Source organism: Leopardus geoffroyi, chromosome A1, assembly GCF_018350155.1.
Source record: "Leopardus geoffroyi isolate Oge1 chromosome A1, O.geoffroyi_Oge1_pat1.0, whole genome shotgun sequence".
Lineage (NCBI taxonomy): Eukaryota > Metazoa > Chordata > Mammalia > Carnivora > Felidae > Leopardus > Leopardus geoffroyi.
In genome coordinates this window covers 80,027,011-80,041,242 of record NC_059326.1, presented here as the reverse complement: position 1 = coordinate 80,041,242, position 14,232 = coordinate 80,027,011, and the positions used below count along the sequence as shown (strand labels likewise).

General features: G+C 44.3%; 1 protein-coding gene across 1 annotated transcript in view; it reads left to right on the top strand.

Moving 5' to 3' along the window:
* COL4A1 (collagen type IV alpha 1 chain) overlaps nt 1-14,232 on the top strand; it is a 155,764-nt gene that overhangs the window by 54,977 nt on the left and 86,555 nt on the right. Inside the window, exon 2 of the mRNA XM_045482033.1 lies at nt 9,556-9,615. Within this exon, the coding sequence (XP_045337989.1) occupies nt 9,556-9,615 (60 nt within the window). The remainder of the gene's footprint in view (nt 1-9,555; nt 9,616-14,232) is intronic.

Below are 14,232 nucleotides of genomic sequence, written 5' to 3'. Positions count from 1 at the left end.
CAAAAACTGTGAGTTCCCAGCTCAGGGACCTTTTGCAAATGGGAACCCCTGCCCCGTGTAGACACCCGACTCATCAAGCAGAGACCATGTCCGGCACCCAGGAACCGCCCTGGGTTAGGCGACCCCCCACCTTTCGGACTTTTTCACCCTGGATAGTTTCACCTGTCCTTGAAGTCAGTGCAGCGGGACCAGTGTGTGTTCTTCTGAGAGTTAAGGTTCTCTTTCAGGGCTGTCCCGTCTGGGCAGTGGGTGCGTGGAGGTGTGGAGGGCCATTTTGCAGAACCTCGTGGCAGTAAGCAGCATTTACGATGTTTTAATGTCCAAAAAGAAGGTGGACTCTTGATGCGTTTCTTTTGGTGGTCCTCTCTGATTGACCACATCAGCACTTCCCTGGTAATGAAATAGAACGAAAAATAACGGAACGGCAAAGATCAAAGTCTGGTAGCATGTGATAAGGGCAAATGTGGTTAGCTGCGCATGAGCGTGTCTCTCGATGACGTCCCCGCGATGCACGTGAACACACACACACCTGTGGGGCACATGCCAGGCGTGGAATCATCTAGGAAAGCCCCCGTGTGTATGTTCAGGCCCTGAGACACTGCCGAACAGTCGTCCAGCATCTGTCCCATTTGACAGTCCCATGGTGGGGGGAGGGGGAGGTAGGAGAGCCCCACTGTTCATTCCTGCACACCTTTAATTTCTGCCCTAGCAGCTCTGAAATACATGCCTTTGTCTCCACATATTTCTTTGGTTGGATAATGATTCCAAAGCTTCCCTGAAGAAGTGCTACAACCAGGAAGAAAATCGGGATGGTAATATCACCACAAAACTATTCTGACATTTTGCACAGCATGGGGAATGTACAAAGGAATTTGAAAGATAAGCTGTTTAGACTTGGCAGATGTCCACATGTCCCTATTTGGTGGGATGGGAAACACATAAAACTTGTGAAAGCAGTGATGTCAAAGGTCTACCTTCCATCAGAAGCAGGAAAGAAGCAGGGAAATGGAGGACTTCATTGTTAAACCCATTCCGAATATGCCTTCCTGCAAAAAGTTATGTCACAGCTGGCAGATCAGCGGGACCGAGCGTATGTATGGGTTTGCGCTCTGTCTGTCTCTCACCCACACCCCTCCCCCCCCACTCACACACGCGTGCATGCACACACACGCAGAGCACTTGGCATCCTTCGGTTAAGCAGAAAGGCGCTCTCCAAACTGAATCCGCGAGCCTCCCCCCTCCCTGCATTCCCACAGGGAAGTCACTTTAATGTTGAGGAGACCTCCCTGTTGGTCTGAAGATCAGAGAAGGGCCGGAAATAGGCTTCATTTCAAGCTAGAGTCACTGACCTCCATGATCTCCTTCCTTCTTTGGCACTAGGACTGCAAATCCTGAATCTTAGGGAATTTTTAGAACTTAACGTACTTCATAGCACTCATGCTGGAAATTGGGGCATGAAAGAAAATGTATATAATATTAATTAATTTGTCATGTCCTGAAATGTATAAACAGACTGGACAGGGGCACCTGGGGGGCTCAGTCGGTTAAGTGTCTGACTTTGGCTCACGTCATGATCTCGCGGTTTGTGGGTTCGGGCCCCACGTCGGGCTCTGTGCTGACAGCTCAGAGCCTGGAACCTGCTTCAGATTCTGTGCCTCCCTCCCTCTCTGCCCCTCCTCTGCTCATACTCTGTCTCTCTCTCAAAAGTAAATAAAATATTAAAAAAAAAGACTGGAACAGACTAGAAGAGACCGTTGTTCTAAAGGCTATGTTGTTGTACCGTCGCTTTCAAATTTTATCATTAATTGGCCCTTAAAGTGGCCACTGAAGTTGTGTGTGGACACGTTTGTCTGCCAGACTCCATCTAGAACAAATGTGTTTTTTCTGTTTAAAATGCAGTTAATTCAATTCAGCTCCCACTGGATGTAACTTCTTACAATCCCATGGTGGGTTATTGGCTGTGGGTCCTGCCGGGAAGAGGCCAGGGGGATTATCAAGAGGGATGTGGTTTTCATTAAGTCTTTCTGCACCGTTAGGGGGTTAGGGGTATAGATATGATGTTTTCCCCCTGAGAGCTGGCTGGGATTCTATTCTCCCTGTGTCTAGGTGCCCCTCCCCCCCCGCCCAGTGTTGGCCATGGAGATCCCACTTCTGCAAGAGAAACCAAGACCCACAGCCCCAAAGACCAAGAATTTGGGGTCTTCAGCCACATTCCCCATGTTCGAGTGGAGAACGTCTTTGACCAGCTTCCTTAGCCGTGACCTCTTGGTTTGAGCACTGCTCAGCAGGAAAGCACAGGCTTTCCTCCTAACTTGGAGCTGACTTACTCGATGGTTGCACCCCAGTGAGGGGAAAGGCACAAGAAAGAAGTAGGAGCACTTCACAGAGGGTACAGATTCTTCCTGTTCTAGAATCTGGAACAGATGGATGGGAGCTAGTTGATGGGGCCCGATATGTTCCAGACACTGGTAGAAATGAGCAGCCCTCGTAAAGTCCACTCCCTCGACGTGCGGCCGGTAGGGAGCTGTTGGAGTCAGTGAGATCCCTGCACACCATGATTTTGCTGCAAGGCCCAGATGCAAAATGTGCTTCCTCAGGAAATCATGACATTTGTGACGCCATGTTTAACATGTTAGGTGGGTCACCAGTGAAATTTTGGATCCGAGTAACTTACATAGTTCATTTGCCCTTTTAAACTTAGTGATTCACAGCGGAGAGTTGGGATGTACATTACTTAAGGCTCTTACTTTATTTAGCTATTTCAAAATCATGCATTACACCTGATTAAAAAGGGATCCTTAGAGGGGTGCCTGGGTGGCTCTGTTGGTTAAGCATCCGACTTCGGCTCAGGTCATGATCTGGCTGTTCCTGGGTTCGCATCGGTCTTTGTGCTGACAGCTCAGAGCCTGGAACCTGCTTCAGATTCTGTGTCTCCCTCTCCTTCTGCCCCTCCCCTGCTCGTGCTCTCTCTCTGTCTCTCAATAATAAATAAACTTTTTTTTTTTTAAAAAAAGGGATCCTTAGAGCATCATTGGTATTCTTTTTAGCAGCATACCCTTAAATCACAACTAAAATACCTCGTGTGCCAGGGTGATATCCAGCATGGGCCATTATGTGCCGACAATGTTAAGAACCAGAATGGTGATATTTCAAAACAGATTTTAGGGGCGTCTGGCTGGCTTAGAGGACCCCGAGACTCTTGATCTTGGGGTCGTGAGTTCGAGCCCCACGCTGGGTGTGGAGATTACTTAAATAAATAAAAACTTTTTAAAAAGCAAAATAGATTTTATTTAGCAAAGTAAACATGCATTTTTTAATTTTTTTAGTCTGAAAATTAGTTTTTTTTTTTTAATAGGGCCATTTAAAATGGCCATTAAAAATGCTAGGCCACCCAGAAAGTGAAACAAAAGTTATGGTCTAAAAATGCCTTTTGTTCTGAAAGGCTGACCGTAATCTAGGTATTATTAGAATTATTAGTCCTTTGGAATTGCCTTGTAGACCCAGCACTGGTAATAAAAATTTCCTACAAGAATAAAGCAGAAAGGAGCCATGAATGTCTTTTGTCTAGGATTTTTTTTTTTAATTTTGCTTGATATACAGTATGAGGTGGTGGGGGCAGGGTGGGGATCTTTTATTCCTATAATAGAGCCCGTGATAAAGGCTCTAGTCCTGTATTTCTTGTCTCAGATTGCCCTGAGAGTTTGTCATGACCCGCAGCCTTGCCCAGGATAAAACTGGCCATTTGTTTACCCATGCACGCTGGCTGTGTTGCTGTAGCAAAGGCACCAGAAGCACGTTGACCCCAGCGTCCACAGTCGTGGCCCTGTAACCTCTTATCTGGTGTCCCTTGCAATTAAAGCATTTGCTGAGAGCTGAAGGGAACAGTTCCAGGAAATTCATGTTTATAACTTCCTCAGACTGAACGGAGATAAGCTTCTGAGATTTTATCAACATTTCAGAAGAGAAAACCCAGAAAGACCAAATAGCCATTTTTGCCTCAGCCACATGATCCTTTGCCTAATCTGGAGTTTAGAAGAAACTGTACTGAGCTGGGAGTAGAAAAGCCCGCCTTCCCACTTCAGGCTGTTGTTGGGTTTTGGCCAACGAAGCCTGGGTGGTAGGTGGACCTCTCTTTCCTACCAGATAAACGAGTAGCCTGGGTGATTTTCCCTTCTGGCATCTGTAGGAGTGGGATGGGGGTTAGCAGAGTTTAAAGAGCAGAGGCGTGTTCCTGAACCTGTTTCAGGAGCAGGAGTTTATAGGGCTGGGCTGGGAGCCGGCGGTGGGGGGCGGGGCGGGGGGGGGCGGGTAGGCTGATCCAGAGCCCTAGCGACTGTCCTGGACAGGCACCCTGTCCTGATCTGGGGGCTCACCCAGCACCCCCGGGAGCCCCCTCCTCCCTGGCCGGTCCCACTCTCCTCACCCAGTTTCCTCTTTGGAGTATTTACCCACAGTGCTGTTAGTTAGGCAGTTATATGTTGGGAGGTGATATACCCGTGTCATTGGATTGCTCTCTGCACCTGTTATTTAAGGTTGGTTAAATGGCCACCACCAGCAGCAAGCCCACAGTAACTGGCTAGGCACTGCTCTATTTCCTCAGTTCCAAGATGCCCATTTATTAATGCATTAAGTCTGAAGCTCCAGTATATCTTCACGATGGATGATGTGTCATTGTGCAATCCGTGCTATTCTTTATCTCTTGGTGTGAGTCTTACAACCCTTGTAGTCTCAGATGAGATACAGTCTGTGTCAAGCTTGGTGTGATTCTGGGCCTGCCCCCCAAATGTTCTCAGGTCCTGGGGAGGCAGACGGGGAGAGGGTTGTGAGGGGCATGGGACAGGTGTCTCGGTAGAGGCCTGTCACCCCACTGTGGGAGCCCGGGTGGGGTGCAGCCACCCGTCATGTGGGGAGGAGGCAGGAGACGGTGATGTTGTTAGGAACATCTCTTGGGTCTCTGAGTACTTGGATTTGGGCATTTTGGATGAGCCTTCTGGAGCACAGGCTTAAGATTTTGGCTTCCTGTCTTTGGAAAACTCTGAGTGGTCACCAAAACCCAGATTGTGAAGCAAAACTGTGCCCATGGCTTGATGTAGGATGTTAGGAGGTTATGAGATTGCACGCTGATGACTGCCACACGTGTGAGTCAGGGAAAGAGAAAGACCATCATCTACGGAGTCTGTTTGGACTGTGGTCAATTGTCCCCATTTCCAAAATATAAAATTAATAACAGCTCACTGTCTTGGAGGCACTTGTTCAGGTTTCACTTTATGAAATAAATATCCCCAGATGTAGTTGTTTTATGCAGAAGATCTCCACGGCAACAGGGCTAAGGCTTGAGGATATCGTTAAAGAAACAGACTTCACGTGATCACAGTTCTATTAATAGTATTGTTTTCTTTTTGAGAAATGATCTCTTGAAGCAGAATTGAAGCACACATTGTATCTCAGACTTAATACACAGCCTCTAACAAAGCGTATTAACTAAAGTTTTTCTTGTCACAGCCCCTTCCTTTCTGTCTCCAATACCTGTGTCTGTCTTGGGTTAAAATTTGGGTTTGTCTAAGGAACTTGCGAATGTGCGTAAGCACCTTCGTACTTTTATCTCTTAATGTGCTGGCAGTTTTATGTAATGGAAGTTGGTGGTGGGTTCTAATTTCAACCTTGTCCTAGCATGTTATATTCAAGCTCCAAAGTCAGTTCTTGCATCTGAAAAGTGGGGATGGTAGCACTTACCTCAAAATAACCGTCGGCTGATTAAATAAGACGATGGCAAGTTTTAGCTTTTGAACACGTTAGTTCCCTTCCTTTCCAGCTTTCTTTTCTTATAGAATGCTATTTTATTTTAGTTTAGTTTAGTTTAGTTTTTCATCAGAACAGGTGTATTCCTTAATCCCCATTCCCCCACCCGCCTCCCCTCTGGGAACCATCAGTTTGTTCTCTGTAGTTAAGAGTCTCTTTCTTCCTTTGTCTCTCTTTCTTTTTTTCCTTTGCTCGTTTGTTTTGTTTCTTAAATTCCACTTACAAATGAGATCATATGGTATTTGTCTTTCTCTGACTTATTTCACTCGGCATTATACTCTCTGGTTCCATCCTCATCTTTGCAAATAGCAAGATTTCATTCTTTTTATGGCTGAATGATATTCCACCGTATGTATACATCACCTCTTCTCTATCCTTCATGTATCGATGGACACTTGGGCTGCTTCCATATCTTGGCTGTTGTAAATAATGCTGCAATAAACAAGGGTGCATGTATCCCTTTGAATTAGCGTTCTTATATTTTTTGGGTAAATACTCAGAAGTGCGATTGCTGGATTGTGGGGTAGTTCTATTTTTAACTTTTTGGGGAAACTCCATACTGATTTCCACAGTGGCTGCACCAGTTTGCATTCCCACGAAGGAGCACGAGAGGTCCTTTTTCTCCACAACCTTGCCAGCACTTGCTGTTTCTTGTGCCTTGATTTTAGCTGTTCTGACAGGTGTGAGGTGATATCTCACTGTAGTTTTTTGGTTTATATTTCCCTGACGATGAATGTTGTTGAGCATCTTTTCATGTGTCTGTTGGCTATCTGGATGTCTTCTTTGGGGAAATGTCGGTTCATGTTTTCTGCCCAAGTTTTAATTGGGTTGTTTGTTTCTTTGGGGTGTTGAATTATATCAGTTCTTTATATATTTTGCATACTAACCCTTTATTGGATATGTTATTTATAAATATCTTTTCCCATTCAGTTGGTTGCTTTTTAGTTTTGTTGACTGTTTCCTTTGCTGTGCAGAAACTTTATTTTGATGTAGTCCCAATAGTTTATTGTTGGTGTTATTTCCCTTGCCTCAGGAGATATATCCAGAAAGATGTTCCTATGGCTGTTGTCAGAGAGGTTACTGCCTGTTGTCTCTTCAAGGATTTCTATGGTTTCAGGTTTCACATTTAGGTTTTTAATCCATTTTGAGTTTATTTTTGTGTATGGTGAAAAAAAAGTTTCATTCCTTTGCATGTGGCTGCCCATTTTTCCCAACACCATTTGTTGAAGAGATGGTCTTTTCCCCATTGTATATTCATTCCTCCTTTGTGAAAGATTAATTGACCATAGAATTGTGGGTTTATTTCTAGGCTTTCTATTCTATTCTTTCTATTCTATTCTATTCTATTCTATTCTATTCTATTCTATTCTTTCTATGTCTGTTTCTATGCCAGTACCATACTGTTTTGATTATTACCACTTTGTAATGTAACTTGAAGTCTGGAATTGTGATACCTCAGCTTTTGTTTTTCTTTTTCAAGATCGCTTAGGTTATTTGGGGCCTTTTGTGGTTCCATACAAATTTTAGGATTGTTTGTTCTAGTTCTGTGAAAAATGCTGTTGGTATTTTGATAAGGATTGCATTAAATGTGTAGATTGCTTTATGTAGTATTGACATTTTACCAATATTTGTTCTTCCAATCCATGAGCATGGACTGTCTTTCCATTTCTTTGTGTTGTTTTTAATTTCTTTCATCCGTGATTCATAGTTTCAGGGTACAGGTCTTTCTTTCACCTTTTTGGTTAAGTTTATTCATAGGTATTTTATTTTATTTTTTTGGTACAATTATAAATGGGATTATTTTCTTAATTTCTTTTTCTGCTGCTTCATTGTTAGCCTTCATTATATTGAGGTATCAGAGGGTTTTGTATCATGAATGGATGTTGTACTTTGTCAAATGCTTTTTCTGCATCTGTTGAAATGAATGTACGGTTTTCATCCTTTCTCTTGTTGGTATGATATATCATGTTGATTGATTTGTGAGTATTGAACAACCCTTGCATCCTGGGAATAAATCCCACTTGATCGTGGTGAGTGATTTTTTTAAAGGTATTGTTGGATTCAATTTGCCAATATTTTGTCGAGGAATTTTGCACCTATGTTCATTAGGGATATTGGTCTGTAGTTCCCTCCCCCTTTTCTTTTGAGGTGTCTTTATCTGGTTTTGGTATCAGAATGATACTGGTCTCAAGAATAAATTTGGAAGTTTTCCTTCCTCTTCTAATTTTTGGAGTAGTTTGAGACTAGGTATTAACTCTTCTCCAAATGTTGGTAGAATTCGTATGTGAAACCAGCTGGTCCCAGACTTTCATTTGTTGGGGTTTTTTTGATTACTGATTCATTTTCATTTCTGGCAATTGGTCTGTTCAAATTTTCTATTCTTCCTGCTTCAGTTTTGGTAGATTATATATACATCTAGGAATTTATCCATTTCTTCTAAGTTGTCCAATTTGTTGGTATATTATTCTATACTGTTATATTGGAATAATATATTAATATTATGTCCTAATATAATGATTTAATAGAATTAATATTATATCATAATATTTTATTACAATTGTTTGTATTTCTGTGGTATTGGTTGTTATTCTCCCCTTTCATTAATTACTTTATTTAGATTTTCTCTCCTTTTCTTGATGGATCTGGCTAGAGGTTTATCAGTTTTGTTGATCTTTTCAAAGAAGCAGCTCCAGGTTTCATTAATCTGTTCTCTTGTTTTTTTAGTTTCTATTTATTTCTGCTCTAATCTTTATTATTTCCTTCCTTTTGCTGGGTTGGGGTTTTGTTTGTTCTTCTTTTTCTAGCTCCTTTACGTGTAACATTAGGTTGTTTATTTGAGATTTTTCTTGCTTTTTGGTGTAGGCCTGTGTTGCTGTAAACTTTCCTCTTAGAACCACTTTTGCTGTGTTCCAAAGGTTTTGGACCATCATGCTTTCATTTTTATTTGTTTCCATGTACTTTTTTATTTCTTCTTTGATTTCTTGATTGACCCATTCATTGTTTAGTGGCGTGTAATTTAACCTCCACGTATTTGTGGTCTTCCCAGATTTTTTCTTGTGGTTGATTTCTAGTTGCATTGCATTGTGGCCAGAAAAGATACATGGTATGATTTCAGTCTTTTTGAACTTGTTAAGACTTGGTTTGTGGCCTAATATGTGACCTATTCTGGAGAATGTTCCTCTTCTCCAGCTTTTATTACATGCTTGGGTTCTTTTCATTCAAGCTTTAACTGAATTGAAAGTCAGTTCTCTAAGGTTGGGCTTAAAATAAGCTCCTTCATTTATTTCCTCTTTGCACAAACATTTTTTGCATACTTGTGTGTCCTTGGGAATTTGGAGGACAAAGCATGGACTCTGCTTTCCTGGGGCCTCAGTTTCCCTGGTCTCTGGTCTGAAACTCCTTAATCAGTATCATAGCCTTGCAAATATGGGTGATGTCCTGTTAAAATCATCCCTGGAGAGGCGTTTCCAAAAAGTATAAATAGAAGGCTTCAGTTTGTGGAGCAAGTAATGCTTTGATTTGCTCTACTCCAGGATTACTATTTCATCTATGAGGGCAAGAGAGAGGAGCCAGAGGCTACGTACATGATAACCCCATGAGAGCAAGTGCAGATCTCACATTTTGAGGTCGTACTCCTCATAACGGGGTAGGACGTTTCCCATAAATAGGTGAAGATGCCAAAATCATTTCAATTCAAAAAGTGACCTCAATTTGCAAGAGTTCTTCTATTTAAAGACGTTTTTCTCTTCCTTCCAGGGCGGTTGTGCTGGCTCTGGCTGTGGGAAGTGTGACTGCCATGGAGTGAAGGGACAGAAGGTAAGTGGCCAAAACTTAAATGGTAACAGTTTGTTTTGAATTGCCATCGATATGGAAATCATGAAACACTGCATTAAACCTAACCAAATCATCAGCAGTTCATCTTAAAGCCTTATTACTTACTATTTTGATAATTTCCCCAGAGTGATTCAAATGAAGCAAAACCAGGCTTAACATTATGTCTAGGGGATCTCAGCAGCAGCTCCCCAAAGACTGTGATAATTAGTGGCAGTTAATGCAGAAAAATGGATTTGGTTTCTTTCCTTTTTTGACTCAAGAAGGGACACGTGTATTGGCAGAAAACCTGTCAAGTCAGTAGTATTCTTTGGAACCCATGTGTAAGAACGAAACTTAGCACGTTTCTCAAAACAGAAAAAGTTTCTATTGCACCTAAAGTCTTCAGATCAGTATTTTTAACCCCACACTGGCCCAGAATTATTTACAAAAACAGTAAATATTTATTGTTCCCCAAATGTAAATTGAATTATATTTTTCTAAGCAAGTGGTCCTGCCTGTCATTTAAGAATCACAGACCTGGGTAAATCCTTTTCTCTGGAGGGCAATCAATCTGCGCGTTTCAGTTGTTTGGAGAGAGGGTGTCTGCCTGGGTTTCCCCAGGGACAGTGCAGCACCCTGAAACTGTGTGGTTCTGTACATCAGGTGTGGCCGTGAGAAGACATGGCCAGTAAGCCAGTTGGCCTGTGACGAGTGGGGGCCCGAGGCAGGCGGGGGTGTATGGAGCAAGGGAGGCCCATGGACCACTGTCTGCTCCTCGGGTGCTGAGGGTGTCAGCCAGGCCTGGATGTCCATTCTCTACTTCATGGCCTGCTGCAGGCTTATCAGGTCACAGGCTCGCACTCTTGAAATTCAGAGAATTTTACTGTACAGAAAATGGTTTGGTTTCTTTTTAGCTACTTGCTAAAGTACCAACATTATTATTAGTTTTTAAATACACTCATAGTTGGTGGTACCAGTATTAATGCATAGTTGTGTGTTTTTTTTTTTTAATGTTTATTTTTGAAAGAGAGAGAGAAAGAGAGAGAGAGAGAGAGACAGAGTGTGAGCTGGCAAGGGGCAGAGAGAGAGGGAGACACAGAATCCGAAGCAGGCTCCAGGCTCTGAGCTGTCAGCACAGAGCCCGACGCAGGGCTCGAACTCACAAACTGTGAGATCACGACCTGAGCCGAAGTTGGACGCTTACCTTCTTAACCAACTGAGCCACCCAGGAGCCCCAATGGATAGTTTTAAAAAAAAAATTTTTTTAACATTTATTCATTTGTTGAGAGACAGAGAGCACAAGCAGGGGAGGGGGCAGAGAGAGGGGGAGAAATGGAATCCGAAGCAGGCTCCAGGCTCTGAGCTGTCAGCACAGAGCCCAACCTGGGGCTTGAACTCATGAAATGCGAGATCATGCCCTGAGCCGAAGTCGGACGCTCAACCGACTGAGCCACCCAGGTGCCCCTGGATAGTTTTTTGAACAAATGCAGTATGTGAAAATATATTGATAGCTTTCATTATCAACCGTATCAACTATAATCCACCTTCATGGTCTGTTCATTTTCTTATTTGGGAAGTTTTTCTAGCTAGTTCCAGTGTGCATTTGCAAGAGTTATTTTATAGTGGAGGAAAGTATGTTCATACCACAAGGAATCTCTCTCTCTCTCTGTCTCTTTCTTTTTTCTTTTGATCTAACTTGAGTTTTACACATAAGCACACTGAGCTAACAAAGACATTCTTAAAACTATAAAAAGTAGAACTTTCCTATGTCAACAAATAGGAACTGAAGGCCTGTATCAACATCACAGTGTTTTTCTTGTAACTTAAAGCATCAGGAGCTGGAGGGGAGGTGGCGGTAATGAGTCTCACTCTCAAAGAGAGCGGAGTCCATTCCCCCGACTTTCCCAATCTCCCCTCTCATCCAGCAGCTGCAGACTCCGGTGGTGGCCCCCCCCCCCCGCCCCCCGCCCATGGCTCTGCTTTTTCAGACTTCCTATTTCATGCATATGCTTTCCAGCCTGACTCATTTTCATTTTTACCCCAAATCCACCCATTAATAACATGTAACCAGGCAGAATAATCTAGATATAGCTTTCCAGGTATTTTTGGCTGAGTTTTCCGTGACTTGAGAACAGCTACTCAGGGACTTGGTTCACTTTAGTTCGGATTTGGTTAAATATCTTTAGAGAAGGCGGGGGTCACCTCTGAGTCATGGCCAGCATCTAGCACCCAGCCCCGCAAGGAAAGGGTCTTTAGACATTTCTTTTCAAAAGTGAGCATCGAGGAAACCCTTGAGCATTGAGGGAACCCTTGAGGTGGCTGGTACACTCAGGTGAGGCCAGGTCTGTGTTTATCTCGACAAGGAAACATGCCTGCTTCCCACTTGGGCACTGGACGGTCAAAGGGAGGAGGCATCGAGGGCGAAGATGTGCCATTAGATTGTGCCCCTTTCTTGTGATGTGGTCTCAGGCGAGCCTCCCACTGAGACCAACCTGAGCCTTGAAATCAGAAAACCGCAAAGCGCCCCCTTGGGGGTGGGAAGAGTAGAATTCTGCTCTCCCCTCTTGCTGACCATCAAGAAGATTCCCAGCCAGTGGACCAGACATCTGGGATCCAGGGCCTCTGTGACCTTTCCTGGCCGGCCCTGCCCCCTCAGCACCCTGTCTCTGCCCACTTGGGATTTTTTATCTTATTCCTAAAACAAGACTATTTAAAATGAAATACTTGTAAGCTGTAGGTTAAACCATTCTGAATTAATCTTTTAGAAGACTGTAGTTTTCCCATGGATTCAGAAGGCCCCTTGAAATCTAGCTAAATGGTTTAGTATTATATCTTTTCAACAAAAATTGAAGATGTGTCTTGAGCACAAATATTTCAGGCCCCACGTTTCACATAACATGACCAAGGAAGAGGTCCTTCCCCCCCCGCCCCCCACGGAAAGAGGACATTTTAACCTCCACTCATTGTCTTGAAACTGATGTCGGTCAGTGTTAATGACCTGGAATACCTGAAGTGTGGTTGAGCCGGGATTTCAGACGTGGTTCCCCCTGTCATGCCCTCCCCCTCCCCTCCCCTCCCCCTCCCATCCCGAGGTCAGACAACAGAGGATTTTATTCTCAGCTGGCACGTCAGTGACAGGAATTGGTCCTTCTCCACCGCCATCGCCCCCCGCCCATTCTCAGAGTGAGGCCTGGGCATACTAACGGGGTTTAAATGCAAAATGAGCCAAGGGTGTCGAATCACAGCCCCTAGATCTAGCAGTTCGGATCACCGGCCTGCTTTGGAGCTCCTGCCGGATGGCTTTGCTTCTCCCCTGAGTTATTTTGCTATTCTCAAATGCCTGCAAGTCAGATGAATTTTGACCTGTTTTTTAAAAATAGATAGTAGGAGCCACATAACTCTGAGACAGTTAAAGTTACCTAAGTGGGACAGAGTGTCAGCCGCCTTGGAAATGTGGAAATCGTTGTTTCTGACACATGTCTTTTCCACGTCTCCTCGAGGAAAACTTTCACATGCTGACTACTTAGAATCCACCGGCAGACCCTGGAATGTCTCCGGTCTCAGCTGCCAAACCTTTTCTGGCTAAGTCCCGTGTTTGAGGGAGATGTCATTCCTGGGCAGAATGTCTTCTATTCTCCAGTTGCCATAAGTGAGTGTCAATGTAGGGGGTCTTTGGGTATGTTCTAATCTCAGTCATCAGGCTAACCCTGGGCATCTTGCTCTGCGTTCACGAGGCTTTCGCAGGACGTCAGGGGTCCTCGGAGATGTTTGTCTCCCCACTCCCCTGGCTGGCACGTGTATCTTCAGGTGCTTTCTCTTAGGTAATTACTTTGGGTTTGTACCGGTGTCTTGGTGTTCCTCCGGAGGCCTCAGCCCTGTGGGAACGGTGGCTGCTTAACCTGATTAGCGTTTTGAATGCTTGCTTACTCAGAAACAGACAAAAGTTGAGCTCTTCTTTTCTTGAGAACCTGCTTTTCGCAACTCCGTGAGATATTAGGAAAGGCAGCACATTCCGAAGAGTTACTGCTGTCTGCTTGGGAACTGCTTGGGAATGTTTGTGTTTTGCCAACATAGAGCTTACAGAAGAAGTCTTTCAGATGTTTTGGCCCCGGGAGCCCCTGTTGATGTAAAGCACGCATTCTCTTCCGCGACCCCGCAGCATTCAAGACAGGGAGCTCCCCACCAAACCAGGGGTGAGAGGCGTGCAGACGAGGCGGATAGCCGAGTGGGGAGCAAGCAGCCGAATTGCAGGGGGCGCAGAGAAAACAGGTGCCCCGGTTCTCAGAAAGGAGCGGCCCCGTGGCCCAGAGATGGCCCGGGGCTGTGAAAAAAGGGACCTCTTCCCGGTGAAGTGCGGTGCAGACATATTCTGTGTCCACTCACGCACCTGACATGCTTGCCTAGGGAGCAGGGTCACTCACAGGCATAAGGACGCACACACAGCTTACCCACGCTCATCTGAGAAAATGCCTCTTGTGGCCAGTTGACAAACGTATTGTTGAAAAGGCCTGATGGTTCCTAATCAGGTGACTCTGGCAAGGAGCTTTCCCCACCACGGTCTGAAGCAGGGTCTTCATGAAACAGAATTGTGGCATTTCTGTCGCCTAACAAGAACTGTGT